This window comes from Apteryx mantelli, chromosome 5 (assembly GCF_036417845.1).
Source record: "Apteryx mantelli isolate bAptMan1 chromosome 5, bAptMan1.hap1, whole genome shotgun sequence".
Taxonomy (NCBI): Eukaryota; Metazoa; Chordata; class Aves; order Apterygiformes; family Apterygidae; genus Apteryx; species Apteryx mantelli.
The window spans coordinates 44,276,765-44,292,403 of record NC_089982.1 but is presented as its reverse complement, the minus strand read 5'-3'; the positions used below and the strand labels follow the sequence as shown (position 1 = coordinate 44,292,403).

General features: G+C 36.8%; 1 protein-coding gene across 3 annotated transcripts in view; it reads right to left on the bottom strand.

Moving 5' to 3' along the window:
- Positions 1-15,639, bottom strand: part of PALLD (palladin, cytoskeletal associated protein) — a 168,746-nt gene that overhangs the window by 126,522 nt on the left and 26,585 nt on the right. For 2 of the 3 annotated variants that reach the window (XM_013942177.2, XM_013942176.2), the window contains 5 exons: positions 15,547-15,621; positions 13,266-13,407; positions 12,930-12,953; positions 6,319-6,438; positions 4,408-4,750 (listed from right to left, as the gene is read on the bottom strand). In XM_013942177.2, coding sequence (XP_013797631.1) covers positions 4,408-4,750; positions 6,319-6,438; positions 12,930-12,953; positions 13,266-13,407; positions 15,547-15,621 — 704 coding nt within the window. The remainder of the gene's footprint in view (positions 1-4,407; positions 4,751-6,318; positions 6,439-12,929; positions 12,954-13,265; positions 13,408-15,546; positions 15,622-15,639) is intronic. The other variant, XM_067297892.1, reaches the window with a different exon arrangement.

The following is a 15,639-nucleotide window of genomic DNA, read 5'->3' as shown; positions in this document are numbered from 1 at the left end:
ATAAATCTTATTAATCTAGTCCTTGCTCTGAAATTAAACGCAAAAATCACTACAGCTTTTTAACTTCCTTTAAACTTCTTTGGTAACATAGAATCATCATAGGCCTGTTTTAATTGGCTAAGTGTGTTGTGGCTTCTTTATGCTCGCAATTAAACTTCAGAAACTGAAATAAAGAAGTCCTGATTTGAGTTATACACAGTACATGTCACAAGAACTATCACACAGCACCACAGTCTACTTTTTGTTATGATAATTTTGCACAAAATCACAGTCATATGGTGTCAATGCTGAGCGTATCAGTAACAGAAACAATTTCAATAGAACTAAGGTTATCCCAGAGCTAAGTTTTAGAAACTTAGCCATCAGAGGTAAGGATGTAGTTAAGAAAATTCCAACGTAGTACAGTAAGACAAGATAAAGAAAGAGGCATCTAAATCACCATAATCTGTCCTGTACTGATGTCGCAAAGGAAAAATCTAATTAGTCTTGAAGTTAATTAACCTTCTCTGGAACCAGAAATACTGAAATGTCTACTAAATCATAACTGAAAGATACTTTCTGAATTAAGCTGTTAAAGTACTGTGGACAAGCACTGTGCAGTATGTATGGATTCCTATTAAGAGTGACCTTAGTTCCGAGTTTCCCGAGCTTGTAACTTTTGCATAAAAGGATGTTTTAGCTATGTTTTTGATGCATACTCCCCAACTCATCTCTTTCACAATGAAACACAACCTACAGGGGTTTGAGAGAACGCCACATTTTCATAATGAAGATCAGAAATCAAGTGCTGTTGACCAAAGAAATCACTGTGGCTACCTATTAATCATTCTACATAATGAGTTTTATTGCTCTAGTCCCATGCACATGAAATAGATCCTGAGTGAACTAGTAAGAAATTGAGATAGAAAAACTGACATAAGAAAAGGTATCTGCTAAGGGGTAAGAGTTTCTCATCTTCATTCTCCACTAGTCTGCTCTATTTTCTTACTTCTGTTGTGTTTAATTCCTCACTAATGGACGCATCATTGAACAGTGATGAAAAAAATTACATGATCGGTCCAAAGCAGTCAGGTAGGTGAACTGAATTCAAGGTCTGAGTAAAGAAACCACACTTCCATGTCAGGTTGCTCCACTAGTCACTGTGACAACTTAGGGTTTTAATGATAGTTCTCATCTACTTTAAAATGTTAATTTGGTATTAATTGCCTGACAACAAAGAAAAAGAGAGAGGGCTATACAAATGTATGAGAGTCTAATCGCTAAGAAAACAATCTTTTCTCAACAGTGATCAGATGCTGCTTCTCCTATGGCAAACTGAAGCATGCTTTTGTAGGGAGCTACTAAGCAGTCCTCAGACTGACCACAATACTCATACAGAGTAATATTAAGTGAAAGTAGGTCTCATCTTGTTCATTTTCCTTCTGCATTTACAAAAGCCTCTCTTTTTTTTTTGTTGCACGTTGCTGAATGCTGGTATCAGTTGCTTTCTTGCCCTGATTGCCAGATGGTTTATTGCAAGTCATATTAGTGCAAGGTTACGGCTGCAGTTTGCATCCTCAGGACACTGGGGTTCTATACAATGCAAACTCTGCTAGACAGCAGCAATTAACTTTGTGAATAATCCCCGCACAAGTCCCGAATAAGGCACTGCTACATATAGAAGTGGAGCTGTGGACTATAGGTAGTCAGGGAGAAGCTGAGAGAAGAAATTCCAAAAGACTTTGGATTAGATTGAGATTCCTTCCATGTCAGAAGGAAGATGAACTTAAAAACCACTGAGTAAAAGTGTGCCACAAAGACAATTTAGCTTTGCTTCTTGCTATCCTAGAAGTAGAGCACAGAATTTCATCTAGATTATAAAAGGCTAGCAAATCTTCATATGATATTGGGACATCTGGATTCTGAAGAAATGGCTCAGGCTTCCTCTTAGACTAGAAAAATCTATTTGCTGACTATATACAGGCTTTTGTTCATCAAATTGATTTTCACTGAATTACAGCTTTGACTTCATGGCAACGAGGATGAATTTAATCTCACAGAATGTCGGAGGTCAGAACAGACTGCAGATAATCTGGTCGCCCAAAGCAACCAATATCTCATGGCAAAGAAAGGAGTTTCTAGGTTTGGGATGTAATCTTCTATTAGTAATGAAATAATGTGGCTATATCAAAATCTTGGGTTTAAACAGAATGAGTAAGTGAACTGGCTAAGCCTGGGACACACCTAGTCCAGATCCAAGCACAGGTAAAGACAAAACAAAGGTAAAAGTTCAATGCTGTGGCTATTTTCTCTTTTCCACTTTTTTTGCAGCGGAGTGGTGGTTTCCAGTATTTGCACTAAAATGGATATTGCTCTTCCCAAGAACTCATTCATTAGTGAAGCAAACTAAAACAATGTAATCTTCTAATGCAATAGTTAACCTTCTTCAGCTAAACTTTATCATATGTTTTGTACTGCACTGTTGAAAGTACAGTACAAGATATATGTAAACTATAACATCACAGGAGCTGAAACAGGTATCCTATCACCCCATCTGATGGCAATATATCACTATACTAGCAAAAAATAATGAAGTTCTGGGTTTGTCACCTTGACTGGAGCATGCAATCAAAGTTCTGCATTGAGAACATGCTCTCTCCTGAATTTCAGAATCTATCTTAGCCACTCCAACACCTCTTCTTCAAATAAGGAAAGCTGCCTAACCCAGAGAAGAATTAATGACTAATTGCAAATAAAAATCCAGATTCCTTTGCACCTGAATGGTCCACATTGAAAGTTTGGCTCAAATAAGTCATGATGTCAGTCTGAAAACTCGTGCCTGAGCCACTCATCTTCCTTTTAATACCACTGCTTTGTCTGTTTCTTGCAGATAAAGATTATACTCTTCAAGCACAAGGAGCTCAAATTGGAAGTATTTCCAACTTGGTTAACAGCTACTGCCATCTTTTGCTAGTCACCACTATTTCAATAGTTCTTGTTTATATCCCCTAGACAAAGTTCAACATAATATCTTTGATGAGTCATTACACATAGTAATTATCACTCTATGTTTAAAAACAAAAAAATCTTGCACAAGTAGCAATGAAGATTATACAATGGGAAGGTTATTCCACAGCTGTCTCTTTTTGTAGGGCAACCTCACTTCTGGGAAGGAAAGCTCTGGGGTGAAACTTGCTCTTTATTACCCTGCTGATGCTGCTATCTCCTTTCTTCTCAACCTGGCCCTGCTGCAAAAATGCTGGGTACAGGACCACCCAGCTCACTCTACACTGTGTATGATCGTCTGCATGTTACAGTCCTCAGCAACCTCCCTCCCACATATGCCATGACTGCCAAATACTATTCTTCCATCACCCTGTCTTCCCACTTCTTCCACTCCTCTGCAGTTGTCACAGACTGCTTAGAATGACAAACCAACAGAAAGAAAAAGCCCTGCTGGCTTGCTGTCTCAAGCATGTATTTTTGTGTTTTTAAAGCCAGGAATATGTGGTACCTGGTGGTAAAGAGAACAGTATTTTTATATTTTGCAAGTTATCCTACGAAAACAAGTAATTAAACAAATGATCTAGTTAAACTTGAAGACCATACCTCTTTCTAGACACTTTTTTACAATTAATAATCCCCTCTGATTAAGGATGCAAGTGAAATAAAAAAACATTTTAATTCATATGTCATACTGCAAAAAGTCTTTGAGAGAGATGGAAACAAGGTGTCTGTACGGTGCTAAAGTCAAGCTGTAAGTTGACAATCATCATAAGATCACTACTGTGTAAGTATTGTGTTATCACTGTCATAAGGTAAAAATGTTACTGCAATTTTTTCATTTATTTCTCTCTCCCCTCCTTGAGTTTTTCAATTTCAGTTTTTCAGTTATAATGATTTAGAGCTACTGCAAACCAGCTGACAGCAGAATCAGTTGCATGTTATATATAGACATAATGTAAGAAACAAAAAAAGCACTACACATGTGAATATCCACTGACTACACCAAATCAAAAACATTCAGAATAAAGATGGCTAGCCAGTGCTGAAAAAGAGATAGTGTGCAAGAATCTCAGCCCACTATGACATTTAGGTGCCGTGACTAAGAAAAAAGAAAAAGGCAGAATAACAGTCACTAACACTTATTTCTTTTCTGATTTTATCTTAAAACTTCTATACAATTTGGTATAGTCAACACACTTTCATTTGATGCAACACTAAAAAAAAAACCACACAACAGTTCTTTTTCATATTCCATTCTTTGGGATATAAATGGCAACAACAAGGAGCGGCAATAGGAATATTATTCAAGGAACAGGCACAATCATTGACCATTATTTGTCTAGCACTCAGTTGCTCCAGGTGAAAACTTGCTTTCAACAGCCAACAAGTTTAGGAAAAGAACTAAAAAAAAAAAATACTCACAGCTTTGGTTTGGCAAGCACGGGTGGTGGCTCCTTTGTGGGTGAAAGCAAGACAGCTGGAGAGGAGGTGGATTTATCACTGTTTGGTTTGCTGTTAATCATTCCATTTACTCCATGATTGGGGTGGATACCATTTGTTTTTTCCTCAGATGCATCGTGCTGTAATTGAAGGGCTGTCACACCAGGTCTCAATTCAGTGTTGTTTACCTGGTGAGTCTCTGCCTGTTTCTTAGGAGGAAGCTCAAGAGAGCTAATTTCAACTGGAGGAAGTGGTGGGAAATGGTGAAAATCATCACTGTTGGATTCTCTTGTTAACAATTCATGACTAGAGCTTTCTGAGTTGGCTAAAACAAATCAAAAAGAAAGTCTCTCCAACACGTTGTACACAAAGTACAGGGCACAGGCACACTGTACTTTCAGCTCATTAAATGTAAGATCTCTTTGTTTCTATGCAGTAGCTATATCAAGCAGATATTTTTTCTAGAGCTCCTGTTGATAATTTATGCCAAATTAGATACATGACTGGTTATTCATTTCTAACTTTCCTTGCACCTCAAAAGGAATAGAAAAGAACCCTACAGATTCCTCTAAATCTGATCCAGAAATCCAGCTACTAATTGAGAGGGTCAAATACTATTGGGCAACAACAGCTAAACCAGCATTTCCTCTTCCTGGAGTCTCAACATCTTTTAAGAACAGATCATTTACAAATGCTGAAAGATTTATGTATATATGGCACGCTTGCAATGGCAGCTGGGTTACTGCATTCAGCAACAACATGTATGCAAACGTATTACAAAACTAAACATTCCGTGTATTTTACTTTACAAAAAGCATATGCTACCCTTGGTAGCATAATTTCATCTGTTTTCATTTTGCCTCTGCTGCCATCTAGCCCCAGAATCCTTATGCCCAAAAATATGCCAAGGCTTGTGACAGCCATTTTTAAAAATGTATTTTGCATAAAAAACTAGGAAACAAGCCAATAAATGCATTCAGTTTGCTTTCAGTGATGTGAACCATCTGAGGTTGACAGTATGATTTATATATATTGATATAAATATTGACAGGTAGCTGTCTCCCATTTTACAAATGATGCAAGTGAGACAGAGATGTGAGACTATCCTAGGATGATAATATGCACCAACAGTAGCATTGGAAAGCCAGGTTGTAGCACTGGAAAGCCAGGTTTTCAGCTTTGTAATTGCTTGACTGGAATGGAATTCAATTAAGGTTTCTTGAGCTGCTTATTTCTTGAGTAACAACTCTGGGATAGATATATTTTAGGTAACACAAGTAAATAAAATCAGTTTCATGCATTTCTCAAAGGTTTCCATTTATTTGCCTGAATTACTGTATAAGCCTTTCTTTTTTTCCCTTTTTTCTCATGGAGGAAGTGTTTTATCATCAGTCTTATTAGTTATTATTAGCTTATTAGCTTATTAGCATCCGTCTTGCATGCTAGCTGCTTGAGGAATACCTTTTATTTGCTATTTTATATTTTCCACATGTTCTTTTTGGAAGACCCCTATCCTCTACCTCTGTAATGCTCTAGAAAGAAACAATGCCAGTTCAGCTGTTACTGCCTGAGAGGGTACTTACCTCTCTCAGCTAGTAGCTGGACTTTTGAAACAGATTTAGAGGGATCCATATAGTTCCTTTTCATGCTATTTGAGAACAAATAAAATTACATTCTCCCACCCAACAACAACAATTTTTATATTCAGATTATATCTCTCAGTGCTGAGGGAAATGTGTGAAGAGCTCAAGACCAAAAAGGAAATCTACCAAAGGAGTCCCTGTCTTAGAGCCGCTCTTCCGCAAAGGAAGCAGACTGATAATGTCTCAGGTATTGGGTAAATTAATTATTTAAGATCTGTGATACAAACTCCTCCTTTCCTTCATCACATACCTGAGCAGACATTCAGTTGCGCACTGCTTGTTATTGACCCATGGTCATTTGTTGCCGTGCATGTGAAAACTCCTGAATCTTCAGGAAATGTTTCTGCAATTACAAGGGTACATATCTCTTCTGCAAATAAACAGATAAATAAATGGCATCATAAAGTATTTGAAATACCATGTAATGTCTTTGCATTGCATGTTAGTAGGACACCATAAAATGTTCCAAAGACAAAGAAATGCCAGGAAAACTGTAAAAGAGCTTCCAAAGGATATAGCGTTAATGAAAATCACTCTGTATGTGAACCAAGTAGATTTACTGAACTAAGTTTTCAAAAGGGGCCTGTGCTGAACAACGGTTTTGCACTCCCAAGTCTGCACAATCACTTTGCACACACAGGAGCTCATTTCTATGTAGGACTAGTACAGATGCATAAAATCAACTGATCAGTTTCCATTTACAATTGATACTTCCAAGCTCTTCTTGAATCTGTGTAAATAACATGAGCATATGAATGTCTGTTTAAAAGAAACCAAATAAAAAGAACTGCATATACAGAAATAAAGTATGAAACAGTATCATTTTTTATAAAATTATAGCTATAGGAAAAAATTCTCAAAAGTATTGATTTTTCTTTCAGTTCTGAGAGTGCATTGTGTTGAGTTCATAGCTCAGTTTGTGACTTTCACATCATTCTTTTCTTCCATAATTTTCTGTCTTCAATGCAACAGTTCAAATCTAAGTCCCATTCTGAGTAAAACCATAAAGTATTTTGTCATTATGACCATTTCGCTCTTCTGTATAAAGTGACCAGAATTAAAAACCTTGGATGCACAAGATATGCCCCTGATGCAGCATGGGAAGATGACCTGTCTTTGCCTCTACAGCAGTGGAAATGGATAAACGGAAAATCTAGGACAAAACAACGTCCCCAGAAATTCCTCAGAATGCTGCGATACAGACGTACTCTGGGCCTGTTCCAAACCTGGTCATGCTACTTTGATATGCCATAACATATGCTGCCTGCCTCAATTACAGCAAGGCCCCAGTCAGAAAGCCTGTATGAAAACTGGGCTGTTCATATTTCAGGTTGAGTCTCTTAGGAATTTTTTTTCTAAAATGATTTCATCCATTATAATGGGCATGTATTTAATTATCTAGGCATAATTTTTCCAGACTCTTCAAAGAAGTCACTTTATTTTATCTCCCATTTTATTTCTTTTTTAAAAAAACTGACAATATAGCTAATCTAAATAATCCTAGTACATACACAGCATACCTAGGTAATTTTAGTCCTGGACTAAAGGGTTAGTCCAGGCCAAGGAAGCCATAGGCTTCTTTGGTTAATTAGGAGTTTCTTTTGATTACACTCATTTTGTAGCCTCAGAACCAAACCATGTAAAATCACTTGATTACAAAACATATTTCACAGTTTTACAGAATTCAGTTTCATAAAAAAAGCATTTTGGACATTTACACAAATCCTATATATTATAACCAAGTCAGTGGAATATAGCTAACAGAAACAAAATTGAAAAATGAGGCAAAATATTTCAGACTCGACTAACTTTTGCATGAAAACTATTCTGTAGAAGAGCTACAGTAAGGGTAGCTTCATTTCTTTCAGTTTAAACAACAAAAACATTTCCTAGTAGTTTTCTTTTTCCTTCCTAATTTTCACTGAGGAATGGTGAACCAGTATTTCATTTAGCTAACAAAAATTTTAAGGAATTTTTCACTTTTAAATGACAATGTATCCAAGAACTTTCTGTGCTGGAGATGGGCTAAAAATGAATGATGAACACTAAAGATTTGGCACAGAGTTGTTTTTCAGACAGCCGAACATGCTTTTTTTGGCAACACAGAACAGTCATTCTGTGTAGCTGCAAGAGGCATGTCTGGTAGTACTGCAGCACATTGGATCTTATCTGACCCAGATGAAGATTAATGACTCATGAAAGGTCTTATCAGGAAACTAATGGGTAACACACGCTAGTTTTTGGACTACTGAGATCAGCTTTTTCAGAGTCTCGGTGTGTCATAAGCATCTTTAAGCTATATTGTTAAACACGTGCATCCTCCTGGATTGAGCTGTCTCTGGGGATGCAATCTGATACACAGAGCACAATAGTTTCCCATTAAATGAACAGCAGAATTTTGAAAGCTGGGTATTTCAGGACTGCAAATGGAAATCATTCCCACCATGCTGAGAACTATTGTCTGAGTGAGGGCAAAGGTACTACCAAACAGAGCAGTCAGCAGAATTCCTATTTTCCAAACAGCACACCTAATTAATACACATCGTTCTTTCAAATGTTTTAAATATATAATATGATCACATGAGAAGAGCTAATCTTCACTTTTCAGTGATAAAAGAAGTCTAAAGGATTCTACCATGATATGGTTTGTTTACTTAAGTAGCATATTTGAAAATCATGTATGGTAAAATTCCAGTAATACCTCTAAGACAAATTTACTATAAACTAGTAATGAAAATAATCAGTTTAAAACTCAGTCTCCTTGGCTGGAAGACCAAACTAGAACACACTTATGATCAATCATGAGAAAACTGGCTAAACTGAAAACATTTTAAAATGAGAAATAATCAAAAGGCAGCTTGGGCAAAAGGCAAGTGTGAGTGACACAATACCATTGTCTTCAGTTGTTTTGCTTCCCCCAGATCAAGAATCTCTGACCTTCAGATCCTTGCTAAAAGGCTAACTACTTTGCATCAATGTAATGCATAGATATAAAATACTAGTTTGACAAAAGAGAGTTCTTTAAAGAATTCTGTAACCTAAGCTGAAAGCATAATTCTCTGAGTATTTTTCAAGTTTTATATCCTCACTTACATAATTATTTTTTCTTTCTGTTGCTGTGCTAAGTAGAATCTGATGATTTGAAGTAAATAATGTCCGTTCTACTTCCTTGTAATCATCAGCTGACAAATAATTTCATCACAAAAATGTGTTCCCGAAAGCAGCTCTGAAATGCTGTTCTCAGGGCCTTAAAACATATTTAACACTTGACTAAATGAATACAAAAGCATGTGAACATGTTCACTGAAACATATAAAATGCTTAGGCATGCAAATACTTGACTATTTTTTCAGTTATTTAGCAAACAAGATTACATTTTACATGGTAATCCTTTCCTTTTATGGCTCATGAATCCATTAGGAAGAACTAATCTTTTCTAAGACTAAATGCCAGAAAACTGTTGCAATTTTAAAAATTTCAGCACTTATAATGTGTTTATCTCCAGAGTGTTTCTGCATATCACTGACTAAAGGTAAAGTATTTCTTAGACTTGCAGCTTTAACCTCCAAATGTGATCAGTAGTCTCCTCCACTGTAATGCATTAGTATCAGGGCTGCACTGCTACATAACACAAAAATATGAAATAAGACTTCTACTGAGGCATGCATATACCACATAAGAATGGATGCCCTATATAAGCCAAGATGTTTTCCTCATCCTATGGGCCCAGATCATCTTACATCTTCATGTAAATCCAAGTATAAGCACTTAACACATAAAATTAGTGCTTTCTGAAGACGGTTTATTTACGAAACCCATAATCCTCTGGTGGGATACTAGCCATCAGTACCTCTTTCATCAGTGTGCATCAGGAACTAGGCCTGCAAGATTTTCATCTTCTCTTAGCAAATTGCAACCGCCTCATTCTATCCAGATAGTAGCTCCAGTTTGTCAAGTGGATCTTGGAATCAGTTTTTTAACCAGCTGAGAAAACCAAGCATAGTCGATTTGTCATATAGCAGATTTTGTTGTTTGGATCCTAGATGCTCAAGGTGGCTGAAATCTAGCCAGTTCAGGTACCAATAAATAGGAATACTGCCATGGCAGCATGGACTTTAGCTCCTAAGTCAGTGTCCAGGACCGAGAAGAAACTAAGCCAGTGTTAGGGTCAAGGAGAAGTTCATGCTAAAGCTTACACTAAAGCAGTTATGGTGCTACAGGTGCTTAAGCCAGCTAAATTGAAGTGTATGCCTAGATCAGCCTATCTAGCAACATAACTGTGATGATTAATGCACCCCAACAAGCTTTAAATATTTACAGTTGAAGACACATACTAGCAATCATTTTAAAGTCACATAGTACAAAAAAGATCAGAGGTTTGCTTTGAATTTGGAAGCATCAACAAGCAAGGACAGTCTGAGCAGTCAGACTTAAGATGGGGTCATTGACAGGACCAGAATTCTCTATGTAGCCTGGGAGAGCAGAGTACAATTGAAAACTTAAGTGACAAGCAATAGCACAGAGGTTGATCAGATCACCTTTAATGAAGGATAATTTTAGTTTATTTAAGGCTCTTCTCTTCATTTGGAATCCTGAGTCATCCAGAATTTGGAGAGTGCTGTCTTCAAGCCTTTCTTCCTTCCTCAGTAGTGAAAGCGGAAGCCAGACTCTTAGTCATAATTCTTCTGTTTGCATGAGAGCTGAACTAGACGAGGGATCCAACATGCATGCTGATCTACTGTAGTTTCTGTGTTTTGAGGCTATCAGCTTGAAGCATCAGCTATCAGAAAGCTGATATTCTTGGTGGGGAGGGAGGAAGGGAGCATTTCTGTGACATTTGCCATGTATTTTCAGTTTAAAATGTTATGCAGAAATATGTGGGAATTTCCAAGAAGTTACTTACTGGAGATGGAACTTTGGGTCATAGCAGCCAGACAGGGAACCAAGAAAGCACAAACCAAGAGAAGTGATGACTACCTTTTGAAATGTTTTTGGTCAACATACACAGTATTGTGCTTAGGAAAAAAGTATATATATTTAGCAATTCCCTGGCAATGTAAGAAAAATTACTTCATTTAGTTTTCTTCTTACATGCCATCAGACAATTGTTTTATCATAATTCAATACAGTTTGTGGCTGCCTCCAGACAGCTTAGTAATGGTCAAAGTATCAACAGCTGGCAAATGACTCCATGGGATTTTTCATTCTCAGGCAGCCTGTTCTTTGAAGGATTCAATCAGTATAAAGTCAAAATGTCAAAGAAAGAAGTACAGAGCAGGTAATTTGACAAACTGTGATGCTGGCTTTAAGTAATCTGACTAGCTATTAATTCACAAAGCAGTCTGGAGAGATTTGTGATGCAAGCTGATTTCTGTCTAGACAGAAAGAGGAGTGTAAAATACATTAGGGTAGATAGAATGTACCAAAAAAAGAAAAAAAATGTAACAAGAAAACCCTCTTGCTTCATAATTTCTTACCTGTGTGAATTCATGGAACCTTTTTTTTTTTAAATCATTAATACTGACCTAACAAAGAATGACCAGTGTTTCTGAGCACCGTAAAGCGTTTACTGGCAGCTGGACTTTAGTTGATAAACAGCAATTAAAGCCCCACTACAACTTGTTACAACTTATGCAAAATTCCATGGAAGATGTACACTTGGGAATAATTTTAGAAATTATGTCCATCTCTCAAAATTCTGAATACTTCTCTAGCACAGGCATGTTGGTTTCCTTACTGGATCCTTGCACACATTCTCATCATCTGCACTGAGCAACAGTTGCTTGTTTGCTTATGAGCAATTTTCTCTGCAGGTATTGTTTTGTCTGGCTTCTTAGAGTCTGCACTGCATCATAAACCAGTGCTGTACCTACTGCCTTTCTGGAACCCACCCCATCTTCTTATCGTAAAAACTCTAAGATCCTTAATACCATCCTAAGCAATAGTGTTACTTATTTCTGTTATTACCGATGTTACTATTAATAAACAAAAGACGGCTTATAATTTATGTCAAAAGGAAATATTTACATTTTGCCCAAACTTTACTAATTTACATACCCTTTGTATACATAGGGTCAATTCCTGCACAAATAATGCCAATGGGAGTTCTGTCACTGATTTCAGTGAAGAGTAAGACACACTGCACATTATTTAATGGGAGTTAGTAGAAACTATCATAACAGAAAAAGAAAGGGTTTACCAGCGATACACAGACAAATCTTACAGTAATAGTACTTAGCTCAGTGAATTCAGGGAGAACAAAACACCAAACTCGAACTTTTTCATTGGTTTTAGATAGCAGGAAGGGACTTATTAAAATATTACAACAGAACTAAAACTATGAAAAAAAGGCAGAAGCAGAAAGAAAAAACCTGTAGCTGGAAAAAGAACACTTTTTGCTTGCTGAAATCTAGGAATTCTACCTTGTGAATAGACTATAAAAACTCAGAGTGCCCTTTTTTTGGAATCAGCTTTTGCTCACATCTGTCAAGCTAAACTGGAAACACTAGCATTTAGTGGTTGGGTGTTATGAAACTCTTATGAGTACAATTCGGGTGATGGAATTTTGTGGGATTTTTTTTTTCTCATTAACTTGCAAAATGCTTGTATTCGGCGAATTAAGTCTGCTTCAAAGTTTAGGCTGCAGGGCTCTCTTTGCTGGTCTGAATGGAATTTACTGTTTAACTAATAAATGAATTGATGTAAAGCACAGTGTAAAGTATGGAGCTGTGATAAAGAAACATTGTCTTTAAGGGAGTTTCGTATTACCAATGCTCAGCAGAAACATTGTTCTATTTATGGCTTCAATGCAAACACAAAGAGCTAGTGAATCAAGAGATTATTTTTTCATATGATTCTTACCAGGTTCAGTTGCAGATCGTGGCTCTGCATATCACATCACAAGGAGGGGAAACAAACAAGAAAAAAGGTGTTAGAGATTACATTAGTAAGCAATTGTATATTAAGTGAACATGAAATACTGTAGACAAGTACACAATCTGTGCAGACACATTAAAAAATAAGGATGACTGAAATTGTCTCTTGATAGCAGTAGTTCTAACATTACTCTTAACCATTATAATCAGTGAAATGGGAGGAAGAGAGGGGTCTACCAAAACTCAGTCCTGACAGACTAACATTATGATTTTCCCCCACATCTCCTGTATCAAAAGTAGCTGCTTTGGATTATTGTCTTACTTTTTTGGAGAATTCGGAAGTCTGGAGAATCTTGAATTTCAGTGCCCTGTCGACACCACTTGACATGAATGGGAGGAGCTCCTCTGACCCTGCATTCCAATACCACAACTTGTCCCTCAGACGCAGTGGAGTTTTGTAGCTCCTGAAACACAACCATCACAATTCAAATGAACCAGGGGCATCTTACATTCTTAAAAATACTCTTCCCTTTATTTTATTGTGTTGTTGTATTTTTGCAATAATCATTTTCTATGAGCGGTATTTTTGTTCTGACTACATTAAATATATCAGCTATATAGCTAAGACCAAATAAATACACTATTTTCAAATATATTTTTAATATGACTACAGTTTGAAAAGGTGTAGAAGGACTTAATTCCTCAGAACATGACAAGCAGATAGTTATGGTCTGATCTTCTGGCTTTCATTCCTCTTCCACAAGATGAGATTAAAATTCTGAGTGTGCAGCTGACTATGTACTGATTGAGTTGGTCATGAGAGAGCAGCTGTGCTGCTTTCAGGTCATCCTCTAGAATGCAGAGTTGCTTTTCCTCTCAGTCATTTATAACCATCCAGGCAAAATTAAACAATGGAAATACGATTGGGATATATTAGCTTGTGTATGGATAGCTTCTGAGACAGAATTATGGCTGTAATAGATTCTCATGTACATCTGAAGGAAAACTTAGATCTTTGATGAAGAACTACAATGATAGAGGGGGAAGCAGAGTACTTAATTAACAGAGTAGATAGGAGACAGCTACTATTTTTGTCTTTGATATCCATCTGAAGATTACAAAGCAAAGAGTCTTTTTTTACTGTACTAGCTGTCTCATTCCCTGTCAAGTTTATTACTAAAATTTTAGGCCTTGATCCAGCAAAGCACTTAAAGTTAGGTCTAAGCTCAGGGTTATCCCCACTTACAATTCACAGACCTGGATTTAATCAAATATATAGGAATTTTTTTACATGGAAACCTAAAAATCTTTCAGTTGTTCCCTGAAGTTTGCATAGAAAGAAATTTGTCTGAGGAAGCTGGATAAGTACATTCTTTGTTGTTGTTCATATCTGATTCATTTCTTCCATAATTAAAGTTGTTTTGGTTTGGTATGTCCCAACTGGCTTAATCCAGTTAATATTAGATTTCAGAAACAAGGGATACGAGGACTGGGAGGCAAGAGTGGGGTTTTGAATGCTTTGGCAGTTTTTGAGCGAGGGTTGGATTCCTCTTATTCCCCACTTTTACTACAAAGTTGCCTGCCTCCCTACCTTGTAGCAACCACTCTCTCTAATCCCCTGCACGGCTGCTCTTCACACTGCTGCGATGCCTGCACTGCTGTTGCATCAGTGCAGGATTACGAGGGACAGAATCAGACCTTTCCTGCCATGAGAAAGGGATGGGTTGGAGCCAAGCTGGAAAGCTCTGGAGAACAGAACTTACTTTTTCTTACTATCTCCTTTAGGTAAAACTGTTTGTTGCTCCACATCAGCTTTTAGTCAAATTGTTTTTCTGAAATAATAACCACAAGTACTTTATTTTCTTCTTTTGAGTGCAACAAATAGTGATTAAGTAATAGTTCCTGCTATGAAAATCTTTGTGTGTACAATGCAAATCATAATTTTGCTGAAAGCTGTATCTTAGAGAACAGGGAGATAGGCTGTCCTTCTTTTTGCTATTATGTTGGTCTACCTAATTCCCAAATGTTAAGGTTAATTTGGGGTGAACGCGAGGATAACGATTAACTTAAATAATTAGTTAAGAACTACTGAATGAAAACTTCCTTTCTAGCAATTCTACGCCTTACATTTTAAAAGACTTCCCAATAAAGAATATCTGGATTGTATTTTTAACTAACATATCTGGATGGATTTGTTCTAAAACCAGTTAAGAAATCCTATCTCCGTTATTTGTTCTGTTAGTAGATGAATTCATGGAAATAAGACTTATCATGATAATGATGCACGATTGGTGCCTACTTTGTTTTATTTTACAAAGACCTCTCAACGGATGACAGTCATGGGCATAAGATAACACATACTGAATATTCATGCAAGTTCTCTAATTATTTGAATAGGGTAGAAGGTATGAGAGATTTTCACTGTTGCAGTGGAAACATATTTTCTTAGTAAGCCATTTATGCTCAGACTGAAAAGGACCCTCATAATGAAACTGTAAAAGGTTTAATGTGATCAAAGAATTCCTGCATTAGGATATATCATTTTGATATTTCCTTCTGGACTGCAGAAGTATGACATAAAAATCATGATGGATGAAACAGACCTTTGTAAAAATAGGTGCAGAATAGATAGGCTTGGATCCATCCAGACGGTGGAGATGTGAAGTAGGGCTTTGGACCTGGAAAGCAATGTAACA